This window comes from Thrips palmi, unplaced genomic scaffold (genome assembly GCF_012932325.1).
Source record: "Thrips palmi isolate BJ-2018 unplaced genomic scaffold, TpBJ-2018v1 HiC_scaffold_4, whole genome shotgun sequence".
Classification (NCBI taxonomy): domain Eukaryota; kingdom Metazoa; phylum Arthropoda; class Insecta; order Thysanoptera; family Thripidae; genus Thrips; species Thrips palmi.
In genome coordinates, this window is record NW_023144631.1 from 3,977,107 (window position 1) to 4,000,273 (window position 23,167).

A 23,167-nucleotide genomic window follows, 5' to 3' on the forward strand; every position below is an offset into this window, starting at 1 on the left:
GTGCGCGAGCGAGAGGGAGAGAGACAGAGACGCACGCACACACGTTTATCAACCTCGCGCCCCGTTCACGCCCGAGACGGTCGCGCCTCACAGGGTACACTGCCACACACTCAATCAACTCACACTTTGCTCTGATTGCAACGCACACCGCGACGACGACGCGGTGAGCGTGTGAACGCGTACAGTGTAAGTCAAGAACGTGAGTGTGAGTGAGTACAGCACGTGAGCGTGTGTAGAGCGCCGGGCCCACCGAGGCGACACTTCGGCACATGTGTGCGCGACTGCGCGCTGCCAGTCTCATTTCCGGCACACATGTGTCAAGGCCCGGGACGGCGGGGACGGCGGGGACGGCGCGGACGTGCGCAGCGCAGCGTCAATTATCGCGCCGCTCAAATCGGTTTGGCCAAATCGCCGGCCGGCAGTCTCACTCGCACTCATGGCGGCGAAAGCACTGCTCGGAATCAGCGTGCAGGACTGTCGACCCCTTCCCTGCCCCTCCCCGCCCAAATAATGCATGCCTACGCCATTCACCGGACGCCGCCGCCCCGCCCCGCCCCGCCCCACCCCGCCCCGCCCCGCCCCGCCCCGCCCCACCCCGCCCCGCCCCGCCGGCGCGCATTGACATTCTCATGGCACGGCCTAACGGGACCGCGCAATGCAATCAAACAAAACAGCGCGGTGCACGCCACGCCACGCGACGCCACGCCGTCACAGAGAGCCGTTCCAAACAGCAGTCCCGCAGCGCGCAGCGACAGAATCACTGCCATCAGGGCGAGCAGGGCAGGCGAGAGCAGGGAGAGGAGAGTACAGGGACCTCGTAGACGTACTCGTCGCCTCCACCGGCCCACAGTGCACCACAGGGCTCCGTGTCGGGACGCTGCAGGCGCGTGCACGGGCACCGAGTGCACTATCTTGCACAAACCAGCAAAGCCGTCCCATCCCCCATCCGAGCGCAGGCCGCGCAAGCTCAACGCCGAGCCGAACTGGGAGCAACCACAAACACACACAATCCCCAGGCCGCCCCAGGCCGCCCCAGGCGCACACACTCCGTCGTGATAAGATAGGCCGAAGTAGACCCAAGTCAGGGCTACAGGCTGAGCGGCCGGCCGGGCGGCCCGCGCACTCACTGGGTAACTAGACCACATTCGCGCGCAGCTTCTTGGCCCCGCCTGGCCCCGCCACTTTAGAAGCCCGCGGTGACGTCACTGCCCGAGTGGGCGTGGGGCCGTCCTTCGAGTCCAGGCCGTCCAGGCCGACAGACTGGCGCGGTGCCCCCGCTGCCCCCGGCCAGTCGTTCGTTCATTGGCCGGGCCAGCGGGGCCAGCGACGTGCGCCCGGTGGCCGCACCGTCCGTCCAGGTGATGTGTGGTCCCCAGGGCCCCGCCCGCCCTCTGGGCCCTCCGGGGCCGCCGCCCCGCCCCGCCCGCCGGGCCCTTCCGCATCGCCACCCCATCCATCACTAGGGCGGCCAGGGCCAGGGGACGGCTGCTGTCGGGATTACAGGACTACTTTCCATGTCCCCGAGCCCCGCCCAGGACCTTATCCTCATTTTGTTTATCCGGATCCAGGCGTGTTCGTGGAGCGTCGAGTCCGAGCCCGGCCCGGCGTGTCGCGGCGTGGCGGTCAAAGGTCAACGCCCACCGACCCCCTTTCCGAACGACCGTCTCAAAAACACGACAGCCTCGCCAAGCCTCGCGGGCAACCACAGAACCGACCCACGTTGCAGTGTTGCAGCGCAGCCAGCCAGACCCAAGGTGAAGCCAAACGAAACGGAGCCGCCGTAAGGGATCTGTCCCGCGCGCGGCATCGCGGGACTCGGAGAGAGAGAGAGGGGGGGGAGGGGGGAGGCAAAGGTGCAGCTGAATGGGGTCCCCGAGCAGCTGCAGACTGGCTGCACGGCTCCGGCTGGCTGGCCGAGCGACGACGGGCCGCGCCGCGGGACCGCGGGACTAGATGCACGTCGCGGCACCGCTACGTTGCCGTCCGCCCCGCCCCGCCCCGCCTCAGCATCCACGACGCGGCCAGGACCGTCGGTGGACCCAGGACCGCGCCAAACGCGTCAAATCACACGCTGCGCGCTGCGTCCGCGCGGCGTCCGCGGAGAGGGGCGTGGAGGAAGGGGGCCTCGCGTGTCCAGTGGCAGGCAGCGCAGCGCGGTCCCCCGGGAATGGAATGGAAGGGCGTCCAGAGGAAACGCGAGCCGAACTCGCAGCGAGGCAGCCAAAGGTGAGGCCGAACGGGGACGCGTCGGCCCTCTCTCTCGCACTCTTTCTCTCTTTCTCTCCCCCTCTCTCTCTTCGCGCTGCGCCTCGATCCTGCAGTGATCCACGGGCCGCGGCCGAGCGGAACCGAGACGGCGGACGTCTCAATCGAAGTCATTGCTCATCGCGGGCCAATCAGGACGGCCCCTCCGCCGCCCTGCAGGCTGTCTCTCTCGCTCCCTTGCGGCGCGCCCCACGAGTGCGAGAGAGACAGAGCCTGCAGCCCGACGCGCTTGTCTTGCCTGAGAAGTGTTGGCCGTGCTGGCCGTGCCGGCGGCCCCGGTGGGTGGCGGGGCACGCGGCCACGCCGAGGCCCTCCAGCGCGTCGAGCCTGCTCGAGCCATCCCGGCCGGGGCGAAGCGGGGCAAAGCAAGCACCCCGCCCCGCCCCGCCCCCGCGAGGACCCTGCTGCTCCCCGGGAAATGGCAATTCTCATGCTCGGCCGGGCGGACCCAGGCGACATCGCCTTCACTCGCCATCACTGGAGGCTCCAGCGGCTCCTGCAGTAGGCTCATTCGCCGCTCTGTCTCTCTCGCACTCCCGCAGACTGCGGCTTGCCCGGCACGAGTGCGAGAGAGACAGAGAGACGGCCAGCGGGGCGCGGCGAATGAAGACGTCGGCGGGGGAAGGCGAGACTGCCAATTCGGAACCCTCTCTCGCTATCGGCAACGCGGGCAGACTCCAGCAGACTGATGCCGAGAGACTCGTCTTCGTCGCTGTCTCACTCGCACCCATGGGGCGCGCCTGTAGGTGCGAGAGAGGCAGGGCCACGAAGACGAGTCCCGGAACCAGTCTCCAGTGCCTCCGGAGAGCGCTCTCGAAAAGCTACGTGACCCGAACCCGCGGCCAGGAGGGTATCGGGTAGCGTGGCGTGGCGTCACGTCAGATCTATCGCGAGACCGCCATCAGACGGGGCCAGCAGGCCGATTCCGACCAGCACGCCACAGTGGGCCAGAAGACCGGAGGAGCGGCCAAAATTCTAGACGCGTTTTGAGCTCAAGAGTCGCTAAATGGGACTCGAGTCCAGCTTAGAGACTCTGGAGCGAAGGACGAAGGCACCAGAATCGGCCTGCAGGGCTGCAGGGCCTCGAGCAAGTGGAGCAAGGCCTCGGCCCAAGGCGCAGGGCGTCGCGGGGCGGCGCCAAGGGCCGCAGCACACTCATTCCGAGAGTCGTCGCTCTGTCTCTCTCGCACTCAAAGGGCGTGCCGTCAAGGTGCGAGAGAGACAGAGCGACGGAAGCGACTCCCGGAATCCGTCCCCAGCCCAAGGCGCAGGGCGTGGGCGTCGCCTGGGCGTCGCGGGGAGTCCATTCGGCCTCGCGGCGTGCACTCTGTCAGCCATGGACTTGGCAAGGGCCCTGGGCGCTGGCTGGCGCTGGCATGGCCGTCCCTGGCGCTGGCCCGCGTCCCGAGCAGCGAGCGGCATGGAGCACAACGAGGCCTTCGCCGAGTACTCATGTCCGGGCCGCCCGGCCTCCGCCCGGCCGCCCCGCTGGAAGAGGGATGGCGCCCCACCCCGTTTCCACACACCCAAAAAAAATCAATGACTCTCCCAGGGATTTCCCAGCGCAGCACGGCTTTCGCAGGGCTTTCGCAGCAGGGCTTTCGCAGGGCGTTCGCCCCCCTGGCCGGCCGGGGGCGGGGCACTGCGAGGGGCACTGGCTTTCCATGTATCTTGAGGGCGTGGCGCGCTGGCGCGCGGCGGGCAGCCCGTCCTGCGCGTCGCGGAGGTGAGTGTGATACATGCTGGGCAGCGTTATCGGCCCGAGTCGTGGAAGGGCCGACGGGCCCCAGGGCCTCGCGCAGGGAGAAGGCAGGGGGAGGAAGGATGGCACAGCGAAGCGACCGCAAGGACACCAAGTCGCACAAAAAGACGGCCAGTGCCTGGCAGCCGAGAGGCAGGCGAGAGGCAGCCAGGGCCGTGGGGCGGACAGCCACAAATGGCGCTACGACAAGCCAGGCTAAGCCGTGCCCGCCGAGCGAGCGAAGCGAGCGAAACGGCACAGCCAAGTCAAACATGTAAAACCAGGGGGCGGGGCACGGCGGATCTGCAAATTAGCCCGGAGTGCTGGAGTGTGCCCTTCTGGAAGGGGTTTGTGTCCCGGAAGGGGTCTCCCCCCGCTGACGTCAGGCCTCGCCGGGCTGCCTTGGGGCCTCCACGGCCTCCGGGCGCGGCATTGTAGCCACGTCCGGGCACTTGACCGCCGAGCCGCGCCGCCCCGCCGGGCAGGCAGGCAGCGCGGCAACGCCCCGCCAGCTGTTCCTTTGTCGCCCCGAGTGGATAAAGAAAGCCAATCACGCCGCTGGCTGGCTCGCCTGGCTCTGCTGGCGCGCCAAATTCGAAAACCGAGCTCACGGTCCGGGCCGCAGGCACGAAACGAAGAAGAAGGAGGAGAAACGGGGAAAAAGCTGCTGGTTTACGATGGCCGACGCCGTGCTCGCCTGCTCCATTAAGCAGCCCCCACCCCCTCCACGATAAATACGCAAGCGCCCCCCTCGGGCCCGGGGCAGCCCGGGGCAGCCGGGCCTCAGATGGCCGCGGGATGGAGGACCACCTCGCCGGGGGGGTGGACTGGCTGCCTGGCCGCGAACCCACCCGTCCAGCACGCCCCTGGCCGCTAGCCGCGCCGTGCTTTCCACCACTGAACCCCGATAATCGAATTAAAAACATTAATCCGCCCTCCGCGCTGCACGGCCACTCGAGACGGCTTGGGATTCCAGCCGCATCTCAAGCCCTGGCTGCGCTGCAGACGCACTGTCTCTCTCGCACCCCCACGGGCCGCGCCATGAGTGCGAGAGAGACGGCGACAGCGCCGCTCGGCATGAGCAATGAGTCCGCAGCGCGCCCGAGACGCGCGATCGACGCGCGATTGACTGACCTCCAGAGCCGGCTTGCCGTGGCGTGGCGTGCCGTAGCGTGGCGGGCCGCCCCGGCCGGGGGCTTCGGAGAGAATAGAACGTGGAGTCTATTTCGAGGCGGGGAGCTCGGGGCGGGCAGGGCGACGACGTCGCAAGGGCGAGATCACCACCGTATTAGCTACGCCGACGACGGCCGCCGCCCCGCCATCTCTCGCCCAAATTTTACGCTCGCATCATCCCCAATTTTGTTTCTTTCTCTCTCTCTCTTCTTCCCCCGCGGCGGTCCTTGGCCACGATAACGCCAGCGGCAGGGAAGGAGGAGGGCCACGCAGCACCGCCCCCAGATAAATTCCTCTGCAGTTTTCCGCGTCACCAAAGTTGCGACGCTGGCGCCCTCCCGGTGGCGGCGACGTTGGCGACGTGCACCCCGCCGCGCCCCGCCCCGCCCCCACACCTACTGGAGCCACCCCACCGCACCGCACCCCACCCCACCGCCCGGCCCTCTCTCTAGCACTCGGGGGCGTTCCGTAAGGGTGCGAGAGAGAAAGAGCGCGTCCCACTGGGCTCGTAAAACGACTGGCTTCCCCAGCCCGATTAGGCGGCGCGGTGCCTTGCCTGCCCTGCTCCACACAAACACCGTCAGGATGCACCATGTGGGGCCACAGTGTGGGGCCGCGGGCCGCCGGACTGTAAACTGGATTTCCGAGGATCCGAGGGCATTTACTGTCTTTACCGCGCCGCCGGGCCGCCGCCCCGCGGACGCACACCGCCGACGCCCGGACTGTGGGAGAGCAGGAGGAGAGGAAGGGACGGCGGCAGGATTTGGAAAGAAAATCCGTGTGTTCCATTCGGCGGCGGGGACTGCGGGGACTGGCCGAAAAGCGCCTTGACAACCCTGAGCCCCTCCGGCCTAATCTCCGACTTGCCTCCGGAAGCCCTTCACCTGGACAGTGGACGCCCCGGACGCCGTCCTGTCCCGCACGCGACCCCGCCCCGCACCCCCCTGCCGGTCGCCGCGCCGCCCACCGCGCCAAAACCGCGTTTCCGCAGTGCCGTCCTGTTGGCCGAGTCCGATGACAGCGTGACGGGGTCGCGACCACAGCCGATTCGAAGGGCATCGCTCGCCGGCATCGGTGCGGCCTCCGCGGCCACCGCGCCGACACCGCAAGGCGGGCAAAACAGCGCAAAAAAAAAAAAACCAACCGCGACGACGTGGTACGTACCCACAGTTCATTTGAACCCGGCGCGATATTCTTTGACCTGGAGCAGCGTGTGCTCCAATCATGCGCCGGCCTTGCCTGTTGTTTTCGGAGGGGACTGTACCCCAGGCCGCCAACCCCGCCACCCCGCCAGGCCCGCCCCCGCCGCACACACATGGAGCCGAACTGCTACCGCCCCGCCCCGCCCCCATCCTTCTGGCAAGAGATGCCGCCACAGGGAGCCACAGGGAGCCCCTGCCCTCCCCTCGCAGCCTCCTTTCTGGGCCAGCGCGGCGCGGCGCGGCGTGGCGTGGCGTGGCGGCCGGGGGCGGTGCGCTTTCAATTTCTGCGCTGGAAAAGCGGCTTTTCTGCCCTGGCTCCTGCGTTGAGGTACAGACGGCTTTTACACGCGAGGCCAGAGAGGGGAGGGGAGGGGGCAACAGCGGCGACGTGCACTTCACTTGGATGGAAATATGCAAGGCAAAATTTGCGACAAGATTTAGATTAGTAGTGTGGGATTGGGACTGACTTAATTTATCCAATTAAGGTATATATCAGCAATGCCAATAGTGATAAATTACAAAATTTTGCTCTTATACGTTAGATCAGCTAGATCAATTAAGATGTATGATATGATTCAGTGATACGATTCTAAAGCAATTATTGTAAGATTTGTACCAGAACAGCAGCATGACATTTACACCTTCAACGTATCATAAAATCAATGTACAATTAGCAATGAGCCTAGCCTTGCAAAGTACTAACTAGAAACCCTTCCATCAAAGACAAAAGGGCTTACAACCAGCACAAGGGTCTTCCAATTATTTGTTCATTCACTATTGAATGGAGTGCAAATTTTCCAAGGTGCCACAAATGTGAGCGTCTGGCGGCGGGCTTGCCAGTGGCTTTAGCTTTCCTGCAGCAGCCCTGGCGGGTCCTCTGAGGCCGGAGGGAGAAGTAGTAGGAAGGGCCTGGAAGAAGGGCCTGCAGGACGCAGGACGAAAGCAATGGAGGATGGTGGCGGTGGGGGTCGCTGGCGCTGCGGAGCGCGGAGCCGAGCCGCTAGTCGCTTCCACAACAAGGCCGTTGTGATGACAGAAAGACGCGTCCCGGGGGCTTTTTCCGGACCGAAGAGGCCGTCTGCTGGAAGCAGACGACACTCCGGCACGGTGTGCATCTCGTTTTCGGCGAGTTTCAAGCGCGGATGAGGACGAGGCTGGAGCGCAGGGTCGATCCGGGTCCTGCGGCACTCTCCGGTCCGGTCTGCCAGCAGCACTACGCGGCCGACAGGCCGAACGCACACAGCCACTCACCTTGGGGCTCCGACCGCCCTGCCGACACACTGGCTGCTGGTATTCCACAGCGCGGGGGTGTAATCACAGGCAAAAACGCCGCAACGCACACACAGGACACAAACACAACACTTTCGGGTCGAAAATAAACCGCGCACGGCTACAAAGTGCTCTCGCGACAACAACACAAAACACACTGACACCGGAACGGCTCGGCTCACCACGGCTCGGCTCGGCTCTGGAAGGCTTCACCTGTTTTCGGGCGAGCTCCGGGCAGAGGGCGCTGCCGAGCGCGGCCGAAGGTTGCCGAAGACAGCCGAAGGCGAATCCGAACGGAGCCGAACGCAGCCGAAGCCAGCCGCAAGTTGGCAGAGATGAAAAACGGATGCCGGTAGAAAGGGGGCGTTTTGCGCCCTCTGCTGGTGGTTCCCTGAAGCATAGCGCTGAAACTGAAACCGACTTGAACTGTCACAAAAAGCTTAGGAAATCACCTCAAGTTGAAGCCGACGAGACGACGTTGTAAAATACTCTTGTGTTCTATGTAAGCCCTTGTTTCTCAAACCTGAGAGCACGAAATAGAACCAAGTTCATCAGCTGTAAAATTAAAATTTGAAACTTTTTGGCGCCATGCTGAAATGAAGAGTTCCGGTTGGATCTCCACCATGTAGACCTGTCTTAGCATGACGTGTACGTGAGTTCATAGCAGTCGTTACTTTGCGGCTTTTAAAAACTGTTTTTGGACCTCTCGAACAGTTTGACGCTGTGTTCCCCTGTAACTACTGTTTTGAAAGTTTCATTTCGTCGTCTGTTGGATTCTACGCGTTTAGCGTGTGCTCGAAAATGGTGTTAATGACGATGATAGCTCGTGTAGCAGACGGTCTTCCTTTAGCAGCAACAATGCAAGAAGATGAACAGGTTAGATGCCTTGACAGCTAATCTGTCATACTGCAGTTTTGTTGATTTATAACTTAGCAATTTACTCTCTTATCTTTTGTTGTCCACTTCAAAATTTCTTTATGTGCCTGCAACTTTACTTGAATGTTTCATCAGATGCTTTAACCTTGTTTATTGCCCAACATTGCAAGTAAATGACTAATCAGAACAATTCGGTGTAATATTATTTCTTATCTTTCTCTTACAGTCTGGACGAAGCATCTTAGACTACCAAAATCAGGCTAAAATGTTATTTCGTAAATTGGGACCTAACAGTCCTGTGCGCTGCTCATTTGAAACTGGTCCATACTTCTTCCAGTAAGTATCATTAGTCCTGCTTCACTTCTTTGTGAAATAAAAATAATGCTTTAATTTTATTGGCCTTTTTTCCATTTCAGTTATTTAATTGAGTTGGGAGTGTGCTATCTTGTTTTATGTGAACAGAACTATTCCAAACGACTAGCATTTTCCTATTTGGAAGATCTAGCCCAAGAATTTCACTCTCAGTATGGAAAGAGAGTCAACTCTGTCAGCAGACCGTATTCTTTCATTGAATTTGGTAAGCATAACACATTCATCTTCCTACAGCAGAAAAATAAAAAAGTAGCACACTTCATTTTAATTTTTCCTTTTTAGATACTTACATCCAAAAATCTAAGAAGACCTTCACAGATTCCCGGGCCAGAAGGAACCTTACATCCCTTAATTCAGAACTACATGATGTTCAAAAAATTATGGTGAAGAACATTGATGATGTGCTGCAAAGAGGCACAGTTCTGTCAGGTATGGATGCTGTAAAGCAGAGGTTTCCTTGGATACACTACGTTTCAAGCATTTGCATTAATTTTATTTTCCTCTTCATTTCAGAACTTGACACAAAAGCTCAGAACCTTTCCATTCTTTCCCAGAAATATAAAAAAGATGCTACATATCTCAATACCAAGTCAATGTATGTGAAAGCAGCTGCTGGTTGCATTGTTGTTGTTGTCTTTTTGCTGTATTTCTGGGTTCTCTGAAGAGATTTGTTGAGCGTACTTCAAAGCAAGCTCTGTATCTAAAATCAAGTATCAAGATATGGAAGATCATTGAAGATAAAATGCAGGGCAACTCCATTATTGAGAATGAAAGTTCAGATATGTTGAATTGAACATCGTAAACAAAGTTTTTCTTATAAGCCACCTACTTCAAGGCTTTCAAAGGTTTTGAGGGTGTTTGTTGTGTATTGTAATAGTTCTAATATGTTTATCTCATGTTAGATGGCATTTTGTATATTTTGTTTAGTAAGGGAAATCAATTGTGTATTGTTGTATATTGTACAAACTTTTATGTATGGGTAAAATGTGTGATGCACTTTGAAGTACTTTGCTACTCTTGTAGTATTAAATCAAGAAAAGTATGAGGCTTCCAAAAACAAAAGAAAAGATCTTATGACACCAGCAAGGGACACCATGTACAGTAACTTAAATTCAAGAATGAACTCTATTGTAAGATATAGGGAGCATATTGTGGGTTACTATTTTGTGGCACTGTCTTAGTGGAAGAGCAGGCAAGTGAGTGTAGTTTTTATTTTACAGAATATTTTATATTTTACTTTGTAAAACCACACTAGCACATGACAATTTGACACTTCTTTTTCTGCTCTCCATCTTGACAACCCGCATTTAATCCAGAGCGCATTCATTTTGTGCTAGAAATGAAGAGATGGAAGACTGATGCAGTTTTTATTTTGAATACTTTTTTATTTGTCTTCTGAAAAATTGTATGGAATTGTTAAATAATTGTATCTTGTCCTGTATCTTGCAGTCTCTATCCATAACCTTTATAAGACCACAAGTTTGACTGCCAGACATGAAGCAAATTTTGATTGAACTTTCATAATTTCTTTGGCTTGGTACGTGTTCCAGTTTTTAAGAAATATTGCTATGTAGAGCGATCTGGAATGAAGCAGGTCTTAAAACACTTTGTTACTCCAAGAACAAGGTGTTCACTAGCTCCCTTATCAAGTGTATTTTACTTAAATTGTGATACTTTGTACACAGGTGATGTGTAATTTCTCGCCAAAAGTGTACCACCATCAAATATTCTTGTAAACCCATTACAGGTATGTTGCCTAAACAACATATGTCAAGGTCCCACTTTTTAAAAATTTAGTTGCTTTTAGCATGAGATTTCTGTGAGTGATTGTGTTCTGAGTGCTAGATGAAGTGAGATTATTGGATTTACATCCTTTAATTATAATATTTTTATGCTCTTTTGAGTCCTCTAAAACTAAGACACAAATATTATGTCCATAGAAAAAATATATATACACAGCTGAGCTGTGATGTCCGTTATTTTTTCTTTCTTAATTGTTCTTTCAACTTCTCTGGTATGGTATCAGACATGAGCATAATTGTTTGTGCAGCTTTATGCATTTTTTTCCAATACTATGTCTGTTTATTACTGGCGGCTGGTGGGTTGTTTGTACCGTATTTCTTACAGGAAATTGTCATGGGTTCTCAAGGTTGTAATTAATCAAGAATATTTGAAATGTATAAAATAAATTATTTGAGAATTGTTTTAAGACATGGTTGCCGTGTTGATTTTTGCATTGATCCCCACCTCTCTTTCATTTATTTTCCGATGGCAAAAGACGCCCACCCTCCTTCAGCGCTTCTTGCCCACTAGTGCACTGGTGGGCGTGAGAGGTGCTCGACTCGAGGCGGCTCGGCTGAGAGGCATTAGAGGCGTGAGGGGGGAAAGGGGAGTGGGGAGGAGGCGCAGGGACACTGTCTGGGTACCGGTGGAAGGGATCCCGACCCACCTTGAGTCTGGCGGCCGGCCTGGGCTGCCTTAGGCTGCCTGGACCTGGCAGGGAGGGGGATTCCTCTGCACCGGGGCGCTGGAGCCATGCTGGAACTGCAGCTGGAGAGTCAGTAGAGGCTTGGAGTTGGGACCGCGCGGACACCAGCAGAAGAAAACCATCACCATGGTGTCTTCCACTCACATCGTCCTCGTCCTCGCGGTAAGCAAGTCCCGTGGACTTCCCTCTCCCTCCGGCGGCGACGCTCTGCCTCTGGCGCATGGCGGCGTCCCGTAGAGCCGTGGGGTCGCAAAAGAGACTCTGTGCTCGCCTTCAAGTCCACCCTTCTTCTCCCTGCAGGCGGTGGCCGTGGCCGCGGTGAGCGCGCTGCCCGACGGCGCGCCGCTGGACGCCTGCGTCAAGGGCAACAAGCCCAACCACAGCAAGATCCCCGCGCAGTCCGCGGACACCAACCCCTACCGCATCGTGGCGTCCACCAGCCAGTACCAGGCCGGCTCCACCATCACGGGTAAGACGCGCAGCCCTCGCCGCAACCCTTGGCGCAGCCCGACGGCCGCACTTTCGGCCACCAAGCTCGGCTTAAGGTGGCTGAGAGAGCGCCTGGCTGGGTAGGCAGGCCCGCAAAGCCGCCATGCCGCCGTCTCCGTGGGTTGCCTACCTCGCCCCTGCGGCAGCCCCCCAGTCCCGAAAGAAACTTGCGTTCAAGCTCAGCCCGTGTCCAATGTCCACGGGTGTCATTCATCGCGTAGCACTCGGGCCGTGCCATACCCTGCTGCAGAGCACTGCAGAGCTCGTTGCCTCAGCGCGGTTGGGAAACGCGGCCTGTCTGGGCCAACCAAGCCGTCCCGCCGTCCCGCCAGGCCTACATCTAGATGAGGAGCACCGCCTCGGCCAGATCAATCATCTCGGAGCGGTCTCTCTCTGTCTCCCTCTCTCTTCCGGTGGTAGCTGCTCTAGATCTCCTCACCCCGTCGCTTCGAATCATCCCTTCCGATACACCCCGCTAGCGCGGGGTATCCGCGGCATGCTGCGCCGGCCTTGACAGCGGGGGGTATTGACTGGGCGAGGTGGACCGCTGTGTGTCGCTGCGCTCCGGGCGCCGCGCCGCGCCACGCCCTGTCCCTGACCCACCACACGCACCGCACCGCGCCGCCTGCTCGGCCTGCCCAGGCCGCCCAGGCCTGCCCGCCGCCGTACCGTACTGCTCGACTTGAACTGGTTGCGCAAGACCCGAAGGCATCCCGCCGCGGCCGCCACGGCCGGCACGGCCTGGCCGCCAGGATCCCGTCGGACCGCCTTCCCCGCCCCGACCTGCCGACCACCGCGGCCACTTGTGATCGAAAAGCACTCGACCTTCACCCGGCGTTGAACCCGCGCCTCTGCTTCGCTCTGTTCGCAGTGACCATCTCCGGCGCCAACCTGAAGGGCTTCTTCATCCAGGCGCGCGACGTGGCTAGCGGCGGCTGGCTGGGCTCCTTCAAGGAGACCACCGGCGCCGTCAACGTGCTGCCCGAGTGCTCCGCCGCCACGCACGCCGACAACCGCGACAAGGTGTCCGTCACGCTGCACTGGACCGCGCCCCGCGACGCCGCCCCCGGCCAGGTCTTCTTCACGTGAGTAGCCCCAGACTCATTCCGAGAGTCGTTTTCGTCGCTCTGTCTCTCTCGCACCTGCACGGGACGTCCCACGAGTGCGAGAGAGACAGAGCGACGAAAACGTCTCGCGCAATGAGTGCAGCCAAACAACACGCCATGTCCGAGAATTGAACCGAGTCGCTACCACCATCTGCTCCCTCCACAGTGGCTCCATCGTGAAGGACTACGCCACCTTCTGGGCGGACGTCCTCGCCGAAGTCGCCCAGTAAGCGGGATCCACAGCACTGCCAATCCACAGCACTGCCAAAGTCCGTCATCACCATCAACACCCCCATCATCGTCCCAAAGACCGCCGACCTCGCCCACCATCAAACCCGTGTGTCACTGCCATTCGCGCCATTAAAGCAACTAAGTTAAGAAGTAATGCCGGACTTGATTCCCTTTCCTCCTCCACCGCACAGTGTGCGCACACGACTCGCCGCGGGCTGACTTAGGTCAGTGCTGTCTCCCTCGCTCTGGCGGGGCGCGAGAGGGACGGAGCGACGCGCCGATCCCCGCGCCGATCCCCGCGCCGATCCCCGCGCCAAGCGCGAAGAACACTACTGTAGCGAGTTTAATGATCCAGCGGGAAGCCCTTCTCGCCCTTCTCGGGCGTTCGGCGCCTTCCGATTGGATCTCTGCGGCTTACAGTGGCGCGGCCGCACGGCCATGCTGCACGAGGCGGAGAGGGCGGAGGCTGCAGCGGGACTCCTTGACGTAACCGCTTGCCTCACCCGCCCAACCTCACCGCAGGCGCAGCAGACTCATTCCGAGAGTCGTTCCCGTCGCTCTGTCTCTCTCGCACTCAAGGGGCGTCCCGTGTGGTGCGAGAGAGACAGAGCGACGAAAACGACTCTCGGAATCGGTCTGCAGCGCACCCACGACGACGCCCAGGCCCAGGTGGAGTCCGCCGTCCGCGCAGTCCCGTCCGCGGCTCCTTGCCAGGACCGCGCTCTCTGCTCCACTCCGCGCGGCGCACCGCTTCGCACCGCTTCCTCCGCCTCTCTCCCTCTCGCCGTGTTCCGAGCGTTCCGAGCGTTCCGAGCGCTCTGGCCGGCGATAGCGAGAGGGGCAGGCCAGGCGGCAGGGGTGGGGCCTTGTGCGGCCCCAAGGCTTATCCGAAACGACATCTCTGGCCAGGACAAGCAGCACAGCGCGCAGGTAGAGGCACTCCGCGCCGAGTAAGCCCCACCAGGCCGAGCCAGCCGAGCCAGGGACAGGGAGCCGGCTTGGCCTCGAGCCGCCAACACGTTCTCGCGCGGCGCTTTTGCTAGATTGGATGGGTCATGTAGGGGCGCGCCGTGTGACACGTGACAGTGTGGCCCGGGTTTCACTTTCAGCGACGCACCGCGACGCTCGCCATGTTGGGCTGGGCCGGTAATGGTGCGGCATTGTCGGTCAAGTCACCGTCCCGCCCCGCCCCGCCCCGCCCCGCCCCGCAGGCGAGGTGAGGCCTCTTTTTGTAGGTCGCCTCGGCGCGGCTCTAATAACGAACGCAGCAGCCGAACCGCGTTTTCCTATTCATTCATTATTTCTTCACGAGTGTCGCAATGCGTCCTTCATGTTTTTCGCGCGGGACGAGGAACGACGAGGAAGGGGCGTGGCGCTGTCTCTCTCACTCTCACGCCGATGCCCAGCACACAATGGCGGCCTGGCCCAGTTCTACCTCACCGGACGCCAAATGATGTAAAAACAAATCCAACACTAATTTGATCCGAGCGCGTCCCCCTCCCCCTCCGTTCCCCGCCGCCCGCCCTAGCTGTCCGTTGCTGTCCGCGCGGCCGCACTCTGTCCATTTGTCATCGCCGTCCACGTCAGCCCGTCCCGGCACCGTCCCGGCCAGGTCCCGGCGCCATTCTGGGAGTGACAATGAGTGGCGCGGAGTGACGCGGCCCCGACAGACGCGTCGCGCGGAGTGACACAGCGCGGTGGGGGGAGAGGCGCGTGGTGCGCAGCCTGGGGATGGCCAACGACCATGCTTTTATGTCACCGCGCGAATCCCCACAGACCGCCATGCAGAGGGCCGCGGCCGTCAAGCCGTCGTGAAGCCGTCATGGAGAAGGCCGAGGCCGTGAAGCCGTCATGAAGAAGGCCGAGGCCGTGAAACCGTCATGAAGAAGGCCGAGGCCGTGAAGCCGTCATGAAGAAGGCCGCGGCCGTGAAGCCGTCATGAAGAAGGCCGCGGCCGCGAAGCCGTCAAGAAGAAGGCCGAGGCCCTGAGTGCGTACGTGCACTCGAGCCCTGCTGCAGGGTGCACAGGTCTTATCGCGTCCAACTTGTTTCGATTTCACGCTGATGGATTAGGTTTCGCGTCTCGACGCAGGAAGAAAAATGAGCCCCGGTCCGCGCGCCTCTGGAACAGGCTGGAACGGGCAGGAGAGTGGAGCGCCTGGGTGGCAGGCAACCCAACCGGCGTGGCCGAGACAGCAGAGGCCCGCCTGCCGGGCGCTGGCTGCGCTCGCTGGCTGCGCTGGCTGCGTTGGCCTGGGGAGACACTGCACAGACAGAGAAACTGCGTGGACTCCTGGGGGCTGGGGGAGCCGGTAGACCACAGCGGAGGCCAGTCCCTCGACGACTGGCTCTCCCCGAGGAGGCCACGGCCGCCACGGCCTCGGCGTCGCAAGACCCACGCCGATCTGCCGAAAGAAGAGAAGAAAAATGGAATTACGACTCCGCCTCCCCCGCCCTGCGCCCTTCCGGTCCCAGGTGACATTTTGGTGACGGGGGAACGCCCACGGCCACGGCGTGGCGTGGCGTGGCGTGGCATGGCGTCCGCCGGGACATGACGTCCCTCGTTCTTGGTGCGCAGTCCTTCATGCAACTTGCATCCGGCCTCTCCGTCTCCGTCACTTGAGCAAAAGCGCCACCGCGACGCCAAAAAGGGAAAAATGCTCCTCAGACTACCAGTATTTGAACCTCCGCATTCCCTCCCGTGCCGTTTCTCTAATTCCACTGACTCGTGTGTGTGTGTGTGTGTAAGTGTGTAAGTGTGTAAGTGTGTGTGTGTGAGAGAGAGAGAGAGAGAGAGAGAGAGAGAGAGAGAGAGAGAGAGAGAGAGAGAGGAGAGAGAGAGAGATGAGGGGGGTGGAAGTGAGACCGAAGTCAGAAAGGAAGAGAAACAGAGAGGCAAGACTGGGGGCAGGGTCGTCGGAAAGATTAGTACGGTTCTCGCTCCGTACACGAGCCCAAGCCACCCTTCGCCAACTCGCTCTCCTCGGAGGAGGGGCGGAGGCGGTGGGATGGTGCGGCAGAGCGTCGCACGCCGCCTCGCCTCGGATAGAGTTCTGGATGTGGAGGACTCTACTTGGTCCGCCTGTGCGTCCGTCCGTCTGTCTGTCCGCGCAACACATAGCACGGGCAGTAAACACAACTCACACCCTCGCGTCGTTGTTTGGCGACGCGGCCCGTCACTCTACAGTGGAGGGCGCAGCGCACAGCCCGCCAGGTTATAGGGTGGCCCCGCGGCGCCGACACCCCGACTCGCCGAGCGCTTTTCAATCTAACCCGTGCATCTGCTCAATGTTCTGCTTCGCGCTTCGCACCGATCGCCGAGTTTACAACTCACTTTTCTTTCGGGGGTGCGTTCGGAAGAGAGGGCCATTCCGAGCCGGGGGCGCGATAAAGTGCGAGGGGGGCCGGCAGGCCCGGCCGCAGGCGAAGCGCGAAGCGAGGGGAAGCGACGACGGGGTGCCGCCGCGGACGACGCGGACGACGCGGACGCAGCCACAGGGAATGCCTTGGCGTGACTGCCCCGTGCCCTGCCTGGGGCCTGGGGCTGCCGGAGTCTGGGGAGTGGTGGGGGCCGAGGCGCGGCAGGCGCGGCGCGGCGAGGTGCCGGCTGGCTGGCAGGCTGGGGCACTGCCGGGGCACTGCCGGGGCGGTGGGGGCACGCCGACGCCGCCAGTGTTGTCGCGGCTTCTGCACGGGGTGGGTCGGCCAGTCGGGCCGCCACGCTTCCCGTCCCGTCCGTCCCGCTGCCCCGCGCGTGTGATAAGTGATACCCCCCGACCCCCGTGACGTCCTCGTCATCTCCAGTGAACCCCGGTACGTGACTCGAGACAACGTGACACTGCCAATGTGCCGCCGGTTTGTGTTTGTTGTTGTCGTTTTGCGAACGCCGCAGAGTAAGGGCTGTCGGCGAAGCTGAGCCGCCGCGCCGGGCGTCCGTCCGTCTGTCGTCCCTTGTGCGAGTCGAAACCTGTCGAGCCAGACGCGTGTCGCAGCCGGCCTACAGCACGGAACTCATTCACCAAATTTACTTGTGGCATTTCATTTTGGACCACGCTAAAGGTCTGCTGACGCCCGAACAGCACTGTTGGCGATGATGGGAGACACTCAAAGAGAGCTACAACCACGTCGAAACAGAATGACAATGAACTGAACCCGTTCAGAGAAAACGGATGCGTGGCCTGCCGAGCGGCCTGCTGGCGGTTAGGTTAGGTTAGGAAGGTCAGGGCTAGGCTTAGTAGGCTGGCACCGTGGCCTCGGTCGTCTCCGGAAATACGGAGCGCTGGTGTGTAGTAGTCTTATCCAGTATTCTCTGTGAAGCATGTTTGCAGTGATTCGCGGGGTAAAAGCTCTGCCCCCGGTCCCGGCTCCCGGCCCGGCAGTTCCTCGAATCCGAGCCGTTGTTGGCGGTCGGGGCGGATGGCGGGGGGCGCATCGCAGCAGTCAGTCAAATGGGGCGGCGGCGGGAGAGGGGGAAGCTGGGAATCCATGAATCTGAGATGTATCACGTTACATTATGGCTTTGGGTTAACGGAGTATTGGCAGCCGAGATGGATAGCGATGCACGTTTACCGCACCATACCGTGCCCGTGGCCGTGCCCGTGGCGATGCGATGCACGACGATGCACCGCGTTCGGGGGACCGTCCGTAATCGGGAAAGGCCTCGGGGCTCCCCCAGGCCTTTGGGGACAGCGCCGCGTCGGCCGCCCGTCGGCCGTCGGAGGAAATTAGAGGTCCACCGGCAAAAAATATCGCCACTGTAAGGGATGTCCTGCGGGGCCAGAAGAAGTTGGCATGGCGGAGATGGGGCGAGGCGCGGCCGGGCAGTCGGTCTGGTGGACGTCGGCTGCCCGTTCTCGCTTGTTGCTTCACATCGACAAACTTTTTTTTGCCGCTCAGCGCGACTTTCGTCATGAAATTTGGCGGACGCTTCGGACGTGACGGGGCATCACCTTCTGCGCCACGCCTCCTCTACCTCGACGACCTTCGCCGGGCGGAAATCGCGTTTCCGCTTCAGGTGCCGAGGGGGCAGGTTCGCGCCGCGGCGCCGCCGGCCAAATTTGCGGCAGTGTTTACAAAACTCGGGGCGAAACTCTTCGGAGGGCGTAAATCCCTATCTGCGATTCAGCGACCTCCCCTCCCCTCCCCCGGCCCCTGCACACCCCTGCGACGCCTCGGTTCGACCCTCTCCGCCGCGCCAGGCCGCCAGGCCAGGCCGCCAGGCGACCCGATGCGTTAGCCGGGCAACTCACTATAATTCAAATCAAAACTTGGCGGGAACTGGGACACAGCGTATGGCCATGGTGTGGCGGCCATGGTGGCGGCCATGGTGTGGCGGCCGGCTACGGAGTGCAGGGAGCAACTTTCGCCGGGACAAACTCCGCGTGAGGACGCCAGGGGTAGGGGCAGGCGGGGCAGGCGGGGCCGCCAGGCGGGCTTCGGGACGGAACCAGAGGTTATGGGACTTGGAAAAAGGGGGAGGGGGAGGGGGAGTCGGCAAAGCGTGAAGCACATCGCGGTGCGAACAGGAAGCCGAACTATCTGGTGGCGCATCCCGGCCGCCCCGGTGCAGGCCGCCAAAGCAGGTGCGTCGTTTAATTAATTAATTAAAGCGAAAGCGAGAGTGTCGCGGGTTCGAGTCCCGCCCGGGGTGCACTTTTGTGGGTCCGCCTCAGCAGGCCCCGGGCCGGCCGTGCCCAGTCAGCCAGACTGATGGACTCGGAGTGTCTCCTGTCGGGGACTAGACGGCCTTTGAGATTGACTGCGGGGGAGGGGAAGGGTCCCCGCCCAGTGCCCGCGTTCCCGGCCGGAATTCCCCGCTTTCATTTCGATCCTCTTTACCGGTTTGGCCGTCGAGGCCGTCGAGGGTCTTGGGGCGGTCGCTCCTTCTTTCTTTCCCGGGGTTCGCGTCAAAGGGGTGGGGGAGCCAATAAGCTCTCTACCTGCGAATTCAGCGTTTGAACGCGTCCCTCTTCTGCAGGTGCATGCGGTGAGGCTAGCCAGGCCGGGGCTGCCGAGGGCTGCCGAGGGCTGCCGCTGTCCGCGGAGGCCGTGGACGCCCTGGGGACCCCGCTGGCGCCGCTGGGGCCGCTCGGGGTGCCGTTGGGGGCGCCGTCGTTCGGGGCGCTGGGCGCGACGCTGGCCCTGGTGCAGAGCGGCACCCTGGGCGTGGCCGCGCTGGAGGGGCTGGAGGGGCTGGAGCGCCTGGAGCCGCTGGAGGCGTGCCTGCCGCCCTGCCTGGCCGCCGTGCCGCCCCTGCCGCCCCTGCCGCCCCTGCAGGGCCTGCCGCACCCCTGGTTCGGCGACCACCTGCCCGCCGTCCTGCCGCCGCCGCCACCGCCGCCGCCACCGCCGGACTTTTCGGGTGAGTAACACGACCGAAACAAGTCCACGCCGTAGAGAAGCACAAGATGGCCCCTTGCCTGAAGACACGGACAGTGTATCAAAGTGATCGTCATCGCACGGCCCGCCCCGCTGTTGGGGGTGTGCTTTGCTTATCCACACAGCAGCGCAGTGGACCTGTTCTTCCCTGTAAATGCGTTTGCATTCCGTCCGTCTGTCCGTCCGTGCGTCATCACACTGTAACTGTCAGCCTGCCGGGACGTCGCCGTGGTCCGCAAGCGGGACGCCGAGCGTCGAGTTCCTCGCCGCAAGTGGCCTCGGCCTCGGTGCAGTCGGGGAAGTCGGGGATTGCGAGCGACTCTGCCACAGAGTACCTCTAGTCCCTCCAGTCCCTCTAGTCCCTCTCGCCCCTCCAGTCCCCGAGTTCCGACGCCCTAAGTAGACTCGACGGCTGCTCATGATTTCGAGACAATGTTGACGCGAACGCTTAGGCCCGTAAATGGGCCATGAGGCTGGCTGACTGCCTGCCTGCCTGGCTGCCTGCCTCAGCGGCCGTGTCCTGAATGCAGCGACATTGTGCCTCCTTCCCAGAACAACCCCCACGCCCCGCCGCGCCACGCCCCACCACGCCCCACCACGCCCCACCACGCCCCACCACGCCCCACCACGCCCCGCCGCGCGCCTCGCGGTCCCGGTCGGTGACGCGCGTTTTGATTAATACGCCCCTTGAGTTGCGTGGCGTGGAGTGCCGTGAGCACCAGAACCTCGGCCACGCCACCACCACCACCACACTGTAAAAATTGGTTGTCACTTTATGACCAAACCGCCGACCAACCACTAAGATGATGACAATTTTATCCCAAATTTGTAACATTTTCATCACAGCTCCCACATTTATTGCATGGGCTTGACAACGGCATCATGCGGCTCGATAAGATTCTTGTAAAAGGAAATTTTGGCAATTAAAATTTTGAAAGCGCACCATCACCACCACCACTACCACCACCCGCACTTCCATTCCACCCTCCACCACCACTACCAGCCGCACTACACTTCCACCACGGCACCACCCCCTGGCCGGCCAGAGTCATTGCCGCCCCTCCCAACTGTCATTACCAAACTGTCTGGCGCTGGAGTCCGGGGCCGGCAGCGCCCCGGCGGCCAACGGCGGCCCTGACGCGGGGTGCTCCGCCTGCTACGCTTGCCGCGGCAGCCCCTAAGCCCCTGCTTGCGATATCTATTTTTGGCGGGAAAGCGGACGTCCAGTCGGATGACGGCCGAGCCCGGCCAGCTCGCCGCCCGCCTTGCAGTGCAGGGCGCGGGTTAATATCCGAGAGCCCCCCGGGGGTGGGGGTGGAGGTGGGGCCGCGCGAGGTGCAGCCGGCTGTACGTTTCAAACGAAAATATTGCCGAGCGCGCGCAGATTACGTTGGACGGGGTGGAATAGACAGGGGGAACCCCCGCTGCTTAATTGTGTCAAGAGAATGGCGGATTCGGCCGACCAGGCTGCCGGGCGCGGGCTCGACGGGGGAGGGTCGAGGGTTGCTGCCGTGGATGGGCCGGCCCCCTCATTGTGGAGGAAATGGGTCGGTAGGTGCTCGCGCCAGCCGAGGCCGTGGTGGGCCTGGCCGTGGGCCTGGCCGTGGGCCTGGCCGTGGGCCTGGCCGTGGGCCTGGCCGTGGGCCTGGCCGTGGGCCTGGCCGTGGCCGGGGCCGTGTGAGTGACAAATAGGGTACGGCGCGGAGTGGCAGCACGCGCCGCCCCTATCTCGCCGCCGCAGCCCCGCAGCCCCGGGGTCGCGGCCCGGCGTGAGGCCCCCGTCGTGGTGGAGGAGGCCCCCGTCGGGGCACGCCGCCACGCCGCCGGGCCCGTCCGGGGCAGGCCTGTTACAGAGTGGCTATAAGCGAGAGTAATGAGTGTCCCGGGCCTTACCTGATGAACCTCGGCGACGACGACGGGGAGCACGACGGCGAGGAGCGGCGCGGAGGGGCCCGGTGAGGGATGGCTGGCGGTCAGCGCGGCCGTCGGCTTATCGCCGCGCGTCCTCTGCCGCGTCCCCGCGCAGGACGCCGACGACCGCCCCGTGCTTTTCCCCCGCCGCCTTTTGTTTACTGCCCCCCCCCTCCCCACCCCGCGCGCCCTTCTCCTCCTGAGGGCATATTTAAGGGCAGGCAGGCCGTCCGGAAGGAGCGCCGCCGGAAGCTCGCTGCCGGTGAAGTAGATGGGGTGGCTTAGCGCCCGCCAGCCCCGCCAGCCCCGCCAGCCCCGCCGGTACCGACGCGTCTAGCGGTCTAGCGGTGTAGCGGTCGAGGTGGTGGTGCTGCCTTCAGCCCGGCTCGGCTCGGCTCGGCTCGGCTTGCGGCTTCAATGGATGACCCCGGCAATGACGTTGAGCACGCAACAGCCTTGGCGCGGGGCGTGGCGGCGGCGCGGCGGCGCGGCGGATGGACGCGTTCAGGTCAACTTCAAAGTAACTACAGTTTGTGGATTTTCCCTGGAGTCTGGTCGGTCATGTCGAGTTTTCCCATTTTCGTGTCCCTGCGTTCTCCTCTCGTCCGCGGCGCGCGGGGCGGGTCGGCCACCCAGGCGCGGCCTCGGCGGGGTCCTCCTTGCTGCCGACTCGTCTTGCTCGGCGGCCCGGCCTCGCCGTGGTGGCGGAGGCCGGACTAACTTACTCGCGCGAAAGAGTAAGTAAGTTGTCGAGACCCGTGTTGTTGTTGGCCCTTTGAAGAGTTAGCGCCCACCGCCTCGGAGGAACACGCGAACGAGCTGGGGAGCCGGTTTATCCACACCTCACGGGGAGGGGGAGGGGGAGTGGCACTGCAAACCGCGCCCATGGGGTCGCCGCGTCGCCGCGTCGCCGCGGACGCGGGGACGGCAAATGGTCCTCTGGGGTGGCGGGGCGCTGCCTGGCCGCGGCCTCTTCGACGCGGTGCCACATCGCGGTGCTTCGTGCGCTTCGTGATCTCCCGGCGGGAAGCAGCAAATAAATCTGGCGGTAATCGATCGGCGTTGATCCGAAAGCAATTTAAAGGGTCCCTTCCTTGGCGGCGGCCAAGGCGGCGGCGCGGAAGCGTCCTTCCCCTTCCCCACCTCCCCCCTCGGCCCCTTGGTCGTGGAGGGAGGGAGGGAGTCGTCGTGGAGGCCGGGCGGAGAAACAAGTGTGGAAGAAATAATTTGGCCTCACGCGAGCCCCGCCTCACCCCGCCCCGCCAGATCCACCGGGATAAGCCGGAAGGAAAAGTTTAAGGCCGTTTGAACTGTGTAGCGCGGCGAGGCGGGGCGAGGCGTGCGGTGCGCGCCGCGCTGCGTGTTCCTCGTCGTCGTCCTCGCCGTCGTCCCCCAGCCCAGCGCGGCTAGCGCGGCGGGAGACATGAACACGACGGTCATGTTCAAGTCCTTCCGCCCGAGTGCCGGAGACGGCTGGAGACGGCCGGAGAGGAGGGAAGGAGGAAAGGAGAGGGAGAATAAAGTGGAGATAAAAGTTGAGGTTGGCGGAGAAAAGGACAGGCGATGCCTGCGGGGCTCTACTACTTGCGCCTGTTGGCCTTTGTACCGCCACTGCTCTCGTTACGTCTTTGCGACGAGGCGGGGCGGGGCGGGGCGGGCTCCTATT

The 23,167-nt window shown here is 61.6% G+C and overlaps 3 protein-coding genes across 5 annotated transcripts in view; 2 read left to right on the forward strand and 1 right to left on the reverse strand.

The window, feature by feature from the left end:
- The window catches only part of LOC117649700 (protein tweety-like), a 31,144-nt gene extending 23,287 nt beyond the window's left edge, over positions 1–7,857 (reverse strand). For 2 of the 3 annotated variants that reach the window (XM_034392669.1, XM_034392668.1), the window contains exon 1: positions 7,633–7,856. The gene's annotated coding sequence lies outside the window, so the exon portion shown is untranslated. Of the gene's footprint in view, positions 1–7,632 lie in introns of all 3 variants that reach the window. The other variant, XM_034392670.1, reaches the window with a different exon arrangement.
- Positions 7,858–8,271: 414 nt separating this feature from the next.
- On the forward strand, positions 8,272–10,339 carry LOC117649617 (vesicle-trafficking protein SEC22b-B). Its single transcript, XM_034392515.1, has 5 exons — positions 8,272–8,526; positions 8,753–8,862; positions 8,943–9,103; positions 9,181–9,327; positions 9,412–10,339. Exons 1-5 carry the CDS (start codon positions 8,452–8,454, stop codon positions 9,558–9,560), a joined length of 642 nt encoding a protein of 213 aa, XP_034248406.1. The 5' UTR covers positions 8,272–8,451; the 3' UTR covers positions 9,561–10,339.
- A 1,041-nt stretch (positions 10,340–11,380) lies between these two features.
- On the forward strand, positions 11,381–13,366 carry LOC117649415 (putative defense protein 3). Its single transcript, XM_034392197.1, has 4 exons — positions 11,381–11,548; positions 11,687–11,855; positions 12,747–12,960; positions 13,148–13,366. Exons 1-4 carry the CDS (start codon positions 11,513–11,515, stop codon positions 13,209–13,211), a joined length of 483 nt encoding a protein of 160 aa, XP_034248088.1. The 5' UTR covers positions 11,381–11,512; the 3' UTR covers positions 13,212–13,366.
- The last annotated feature ends 9,801 nt before the right edge of the window (positions 13,367–23,167 follow it).